Below are 7,831 nucleotides of genomic sequence, written 5' to 3' on the forward strand. Positions count from 1 at the left end.
CAGCGAACAGGAACAGATGAATAACCAGTCCCCTGCTTCAAGAGATACCTCTGCATACTGCAATGGTGGTTTACCGTTTATTTATTTATTCCTTGGAGCTATAATATAAAACTCAGATGTCACGTAAATCATCAGGCACCAACAATCTCAATTTTTGCGAGGTTTTCCGGTACAAATTTCATGAACAAAGTGTCGTGTGACTTCAATTTGGTCAGTGCAAGACCCGTTAAAGAAGTAAAAAGCCTGGACGGAAAGCTTGCAAGAACTTGCGGTGAAGGCATTCTGAACAGTGATGCCCTTAGCAACAACTTTAATTGAAGACGCAGCAGAATACAAGCTGGAGCAACACATCTCAATCCAATTCTAAAGGGAAAATTCAGGTAAAGTTCTTTCCAACACTGGATGGGTACATAAATTATATCAAACAATCCATGCTCTCTCATATTACACACAAGATCTTATAATCAACAAAAAAAAAAATACAAATCTATCAAATGAATTAATGAAAACTAGACAACAAATGGCAAAGTCAGTCCTGTGTATCTACACACACCCCCGCCACAATTTTCATTCCAAACTTATTGCGAGGAACCATGCTTGGTCAGGGGGTGTCTTTTTATCTTTCCATAAAAATCATAGCTCGCTTACGCACTCCTAAAATGACCTTTCTACATTTAACTCGAACCATTTAACCTTCTACGTCACGAGTCTTAATTGCAATCCAACCCACAAACTTCTAAAACAATGCCACCTTTTGACACAAATGGGTTGATTCGAACCCATAGAAGTGTTAAAACAGAAGCTAGAAGAATCGACCAAACGAGAATAATGGTGGGAAGCCTGTCTTGTTTCCCTATCCACCCCTTGAGGAATGGGTAAAGGTGAACTATAACCCACAACGCAAAGAATAGCTTACCAAAGAGTGGACCCCAAGTCTCGTAACCATTGTTGATGGCATCGGAAATTCCAACTATGACTCCGATGATGTTTATGATAAGCAAAGTCATAGGAGGGATCAACAAAGATGTCCATTTAAATAGGTAGAGATCTGAAAATTCTCCATCATCTGCTGCTTTTGAGGTGACGGTGAAATTGGTGTTAACTCCAGCCAGAACCTTCAGAAGACCCTGGAAAAGAGCAAATAGATGCGACGAGGCACCACCAATGACCCAGAACTGCTCATTTCTCCACCAGTCATGTATGCCAACACCTCCCCACTGCATTTCGAGGATACCAGTTGCAGCTATGGATATGAAGAGAGCCATGAAAATGATACTGGCATAGTTACTAATCTGTACGCCACATGAAAACAAGATTTATAAGAAAGCCTGGAAACTCACAATATTATTCAATTTATTTGAGAAAGATATGGGTAAAGAAATTACCTCAGGAACAATGAATTTCCCAGTAAGTAGACAGACAGCAGGTAAGGTACAGTAGGCAATCAAGGGGATCGATGTCAAGGGATAAACAACAGAGTTTATGTAAGAGAAGCGCTCCAACCATTTCAATCCACATCCATATCCATACCATATTGGACAATGTCTACTCAATAAAATCTCAACAGATCCCAGCGCCCATCGGAGAACCTGGTGTAGACGATCTGAAAGGTTTATTGGAGCTGAACCTTTAAATGCAGGTCTTTTTGGCATGCAATACACTGAACGCCAGCCATGGCAATGCATCTTGAAGCCGGTTAATATATCCTCAGTGACAGAGCCATAAATCCACCCAATCTGGAACATCATGACAATAAGACAACAGGAAAGTCAAATGTCAATTCTCTTTGAAATGAAGCCCAATTAGCTAAATCATAAAATCTGGAATATTCATGGCATGAATACCTCTTTCCCCCATTCAGTTTTATCTTCATAACCACAACTGATGACGTGAATGGCTTCTTTCAAAAGTGACGCAGAACTTGCTCCTTTTGGCACTCCACCATCTTCCATAAGCGTAGACGCTATGAAAACCGATGACTGTCCAAATTTTTTCTCAAATTTTATTCTAGGCATCAAGGCTGATTTTTCATTATCTATTCCTGTAATCAAAGTTTGATAATCACAGCAATGGTCAGGATTTTGTACAGTCTAATGCAAGCAAAGAGCAACATAAGACGAGGGACTAATTTGATTGGCTATGAGAAGTCAAGAAAGATTAATATCCATTTTAAGACACGTACCAGAGTGGAGATTATTTAATCCTTTTATATGAAACTAAGGATATTTTCAACTCTGCGAAACTATTAAGTGTTATTCATACCTTCAATTCCCTCCTCGATATTTTCTAATGCATGTATCTGCTTAGAAGCATCCTTGCTCTTCTTTTTTTCATTTGATTTTGATTTCTTATTCTTCTTTTTAGATCGACAACAGCAGCAGCACCATTTTGGCAAGCAATTGCATGTCCTCCCTGGGGGCTTCTTCTTGATAGGGGCATCGTACCCATAAAGTGCTTGCCTCCTGAAGACACATCCAGTACCAACATATATAGGTCCTTGTATGCCATCCAATCCTTTCATATTGATCTGCATTGAGAAAAATGGATGAGCTTATCGAGAGAAAGAAAGCCCATGTGTGTATCAAACCAACATCATTAAGACGACTCTCACTTACATCGAAGAATACAACATTACGATTTGAGTATCTATCATGACGATCAATCCCATCAAATCTTTGTGGAAATTGCACATAACAGATTTTCTTTCCAGATGTTGGGTCCATCATGAAGCACATGGCTTCTCGAAGTGCCTTGCTGTTGTTTATATAATGATCACAATCAACATTCAGCATGTAAGGAGCATTTGTTATGATTGCAGAGACCCTCACCTTCATTAACAGGCAAACACAAAATGTTAGAGTGGGAAGAGAATGATAAAATGCCAGAAAAGTTTGTTTGTGAGAGAGTTTTACCAAAGAATTCATAGCCCCAGCTTTCTTGTGGTGATCAAATCCCGGTCTCTTCTCACGAGATACGTAAACTAGACGAGGCAATTCATTTCCCTCAACATCATGAACTCCATTATGACCAAGGAAAACCTGAAGGAGGATAGCAAGCATTAGATTTACTTGAAACCTCACTAACAATAAGGCAAGGAGGATGTGTACCCCCTGACACCACTCTCATAAAGGTTTTCAAACAAAATATTTCACCTGAATCATTCCAGGATGATCTCTGACATTATTCCCTGGCCATGGAGTGCCATCCTGCATTGTCCAACCATCCTCAGGAACCTTCTGTGCCGTGGCAACTAACCCATTTATTCGAACTTTGAACTCTTCATACTCTCTCTGAAATCAACAAATCACAACAAAAAAACCATAATGTTGATTGTTAAAATGAAACCAAACTTATTTATTTATTTACAATGTGAATATCATTGTTGTGGTAAAAATAATTTCAATAGAAAAAGTTCAGCTTTCATTTTATTAATTGAATGCAAAGGCAAGCTTCTTCTCCAGTCACAGTTCATGAATTTTCAGTGCCACCATTTCTGTCATGTACAAGAATGGGACAAGGATGAAATAACAGCATAAAAAAATAAAAAGGATGAGCCACAAACCTTCATGGCACGACGTTCCCTGATAAATGTTGGATCTACTTTGTCTTTCAAGTAGTCAACCTTCTGAGCAAAATACCATTCTGGAGCTCGAGGTTCAATGCTGAACCTCTTGCAGAAAGGGACCCACTTTCTTGCAAATTCAGATGTCTCAGAGATAGCTTCAAAAGTAAGCATGGCAGCACCATCATCTGAGACATAGCATGCAACTTTTTCGACTGGATAATCTACAGCAAGGATGGACAAGACCGTGTTTGCAGTGATAAGTGGAGGTTCTTTCATAGGATCAACTGTGCTAACAAATACGTCCACACTCGCCAACTCAGATGGCTTCCCCTCTTTCTCATATCTACAGGAAAAATAAAAGCAGAAGCTGAAATTCCTGACAATAATAACCACAATGTGTTTGTGTGCTTGTTTGTGAGGGGGGGAGAGAGAGAGAGAGAGAGAGAGATACCTCAACGATAATCTATCTAGATATGTTTCTCGCTCAATTGGATACCACTTTGGAAACTGATCTAATATCCAAGATACGGCAAACCATATTTCACAAATTACTGATGTAAGCCACAATCCATAGGCATCGTTGACTGGATGAAGAATTCTATAGTGAAAAAAGAGGCCGAGAATCACAAGCCTGAGTATAATGATCAATCTGTATGGACTAATCTTGCTTGAAGAAATTGGTAATTTCCTTGAAAGAGGCTGCCTTCCTTCATCCATCCTACCAAATCATGAAGCTTTTAGAAACATACACTATCTATTTTCATAAGCTTGGCAAATGCACAAGGGCATCCATGCTAGGAGTAAATTGAGTATTTTTTTGAAGCTGAAATGCTAGCACATGGTGTAAAAATTATATACATGAATAATTCAAAATCATAAAACAGCAATGCCTTGCAGCAACAAATTTTTGCAAGGACATATCAGTGGTCAAATAAACTTATCTCAATTCTCGAAAACGATAAATCAAGTAATGAGAACTACATTCAGACATCATGACCACATCATTGTTTCAATATAGTAGATGTTAAAAGCGCTTCTTGGATTTGATATCATTAACAACGGCCACCTTTAGAATGTAATTAAACTAAATGTTTCCTTGAGGCAATAGAAATTCCAATCAATAACTTCTGTTCACATTTAATATAAGATCACAACAACAATGCAATTATATACACAAACCTAGTTCTTCTCTTAGCTGGAAAATGCAATGTAATTGTACATAACGACAACTGTTCTTATTTTGACACCACAAATTATAGCAATTAAACAGTTGCTTGGATTCTTATTTGTTTCAGGAAAAAAAAAGGAAGTTGCTAGTATAGCTGTGAGTGCTTGGCATAACTGCTAGTATATTAAAATGACCAATTTTCATACTAACTTTCTTGTCCAGCTGTTTTCCGACATCAGGCTAATGATAAATGAAAAAAAATATCAGAAAAGGTATAATAAAAATCTTCATGACTGAGATTGCTGCTGGGTCAGACTATCAGAAGCAGCAAAGTTCGAAAGAAAATAAAGGAACAGTATCCTTACTCGAAGATAAAAGCAAAGGGGATTTGAAAGGCTAAATATTAAGCAGTCAAGCTCTTGAGAGTAAACAATAAGGTAACACTCTGCAGAGCAATAATTTGTCAGTAAAAGCACTTACATAGGCAAATCAGGATCGTCCAATTCATCTCCACCATTGTTTTCACCACCCTTTCCACCTTGGTGCTTGACCACCTGAAGTTTATCACTCTGCTTTTTCCTCCACTCCTCCATTCTTTCCTTCCACGCAACCGTTCCATACCCATACACTGCCAAGTCTTTCTTAGGATCCATAGGCCTTGGTGGCACTGTAGCATCAACACAAGTAAACACACGCTAAGCTAAGATGAGGCAAAAATCTAAACAGCTGTAAAAGTGATGGTGGTTTTCAGAAAGCTACACGCGACAATTTAAGGAACTTACAAGGCATTGAAGAATCAGAAAACGGCATTGGGTGTATCCGTTTTCCATGAAATGGGGGTACGATAAGGGCATGCTTATCAGAAGAGATTCCGACATCCTGAACCAGAAAACCCAGTCTCATCATATGAACTCAAAATTTGTAAAACTTTTAGCTGTAACAAAAAGTAGTGGTAAAAATTATAGCTGTAATAAAAAGATGTATATTGAATAGTAAAATCTGAACAATCAAATCCACCTCTTCACCATAGGTCAGGAGAGGAATTTCAGGACCAACGGAAGCAGAGTCAAACTCAGATGGTGTAGCGAACCCAGAAACATGGGCTTGTGAACCACGACCAGTGTTGAGGCGAGCAGAGAGCAAGGCTTCAGCAACATGGCGAGGGTCTCTCCTGTCATTGACACCAATGTCAAATTCATTCTCCAAATCATCCGTATCCTCCTCTTCCTCATCCCCGTCAACTCTAGGACTCCCTGCAATAGGTCGCATTTTTCAGTTGTTCTTGAATTAATATCAAAATGTCACGAAGGGTTTTCGATGAATAAAGCACAAAATTCTCAATATAACAAAGACAGTGAGAGGCTGACCTTTGATACGCTTGTATCTGGTTCGGCATTGAGGGCAGGCTTGATTGCCTTCTCTTCTTTCATACTCATAGCAAGGTCTACACACAGGGAACGCACATTCATTGCAAGCAACAAATGGCTCCCCGTCCACTGTAACCTCTATCTCATCCCCACAGATCTTGCAAATCTGCCCACTTAATTCTTTAACAGAGGTGACCTGGAATTGATAACAGCCATAAAATCAAATCTGTAATCAGATGAAGTGAAGACTGCAGAAGTATACGAAATTTTACTATTAATTTCACTAAAAAAATCAGTAAAATGCACTGATGGGGAAACAAAGTTGCAAACTTTCATGCAACGGTTTCATTGACTGGCTCAGAAATCTAGAGGTAAAAGGGAAAAAAACAGGAACTAATTAATGAAAACTGTTTATAAAATACATTACCGCAGTGCACAGGAAAAGAAAATTAAGACAAAACACATATTTTCAATACTATCATAATCTATCTACTTAAAGAAAAACAATAAATTAAGCATGACCAGTATGCTTGAAAATCTTCCAAATATTCACTAGACAAGGGGGGGAAATAATGAAGAAAAACCATTAGAATCACTATCACAGCTTAAAGACCACCTGGGATCGTTGAACTTTGCACGAAATCGGTAATCACAGTCACAACGTAGTGAAGATGGGCAAATGGTGTGTTCGAAATGCAGAAATGGATTCATACAACCACTTGAAATACCAAAAGAAACAGAGTTTTCCATACTAAGTTTTTAAATCCGCAAAACAATTAAAAAAAAAAAGGCAGCAGCAGAAGAAGAAGAAGAAGAAGAAATCCAAGTAACACTTACCCTTGCAATTTCATCAGCATTGATAAGAACAAACTCATTTCTATTGTGAGAACCTGCAATGAGTCTCCCTTTGGTCTCCATTTACAGTTCACCAGACAAACAACAAAGAAAAAAACCCCTTAAATCTCAACTCGCAGTTCCCAGTATCATTCTCTCTCCCTCTCCTTGTCTCTCATCACTCAAAAACGCACAAAACTCAAAACTTTATCTCTCTCACTTCCTATCTCCGTGCTTTCAGCTCACTCTCTGATGCGCACACACTCAGCCTCAAATACAAGAAAGAAAACACGTACTGCTGTTAGAGAGAGTAAATACATATAGAAAGCGAGAGTTTTGCGATTACAATAAAATACTACAAAGAGAAATTACATGCATTAAAAAAAGATTTGATTTTTTTTTCTTTTTTTGTTTCGTTATGTTGCTGGTTGATTCTTTTCTTCACGGACCTCCCAGCTGGGTTCTCCCTGTGAATCTGGTTGGCCTTGATCTGTGACGCCACTTTGCTTGCCAAAAATAATTATATACACGAAACGTAATTTATTTTAGAGAGGGATAAAATATTTTATTGATTGATAGAAAAAGAACAAGGAAAAAAAAATTCAACGCGTAATCCACTAAGAGACGAGACAGGGATAAAGACAATTGAAAGGATCAGCTTACCGTATTATCTACGTGTGTGTCGGTCGGTTTGTTTACCCCTACTGTATACGTATATGTGTGCTGTTTGCTTTACGTTTTTGCATATGTGGGTTTTATGTATTGAATAGAAGGCGTTCAAGGGGGGCCGTAATTTTGATGGTGGAGTGGAGTGGTGGCAGAGAGTGGTAGTTGGTGGTGGGGCCAAGGGAGGTGCCCCACCGGAGCTGTAGAGTGGTTAAAAGGGTGTTATTAGTA

General features: G+C 38.6%; 1 protein-coding gene across 1 annotated transcript; it reads right to left on the reverse strand.

Moving 5' to 3' along the window:
* Window positions 1-338: 338 nt before the first annotated feature.
* LOC118054384 (cellulose synthase A catalytic subunit 2 [UDP-forming]) lies at window positions 339-7,484 on the reverse strand. Its single transcript, XM_035068476.2, has 14 exons — window positions 6,938-7,484; window positions 6,101-6,296; window positions 5,751-5,986; window positions 5,516-5,612; window positions 5,214-5,400; window positions 4,017-4,283; window positions 3,563-3,908; window positions 3,153-3,290; window positions 2,913-3,038; window positions 2,616-2,828; window positions 2,263-2,527; window positions 1,845-2,041; window positions 1,386-1,736; window positions 339-1,292 (listed from the first exon to the last, which is right to left on the reverse strand). The coding sequence occupies exons 1-14, from the start codon at window positions 7,016-7,018 to the stop codon at window positions 711-713; spliced, it is 3,282 nt and encodes a 1,093-aa protein (XP_034924367.1). The 5' UTR covers window positions 7,019-7,484; the 3' UTR covers window positions 339-710.
* Window positions 7,485-7,831: the final 347 nt, after the last annotated feature.

The sequence above is a fragment of the Populus alba genome, chromosome 14 (assembly GCF_005239225.2).
Source record: "Populus alba chromosome 14, ASM523922v2, whole genome shotgun sequence".
Taxonomy (NCBI): Eukaryota; Viridiplantae; Streptophyta; class Magnoliopsida; order Malpighiales; family Salicaceae; genus Populus; species Populus alba.

What these genes read in the sequence shown, in the direction of transcription:
- LOC118054384 (XM_035068476.2), bottom strand. Translation starts at nt 7,018, where the DNA reads ATGGAGACCAAAGGGAGACTCATTGCAGGTTCTCACAATAGAAATGAG. An exon ending in GACGATCCTGATTTGCCTAT is followed by an intron (nt 4,284 to 5,213) that starts GTAAGTGCTTTT and finishes ATGATTTGGTAG; the next exon opens with GATGGATGAAGGAAGGCAGC. An exon ending in AAACTGAATGGGGGAAAGAG is followed by an intron (nt 1,737 to 1,844) that starts GTATTCATGCCA and finishes ATGATGTTCCAG; the next exon opens with ATTGGGTGGATTTATGGCTC.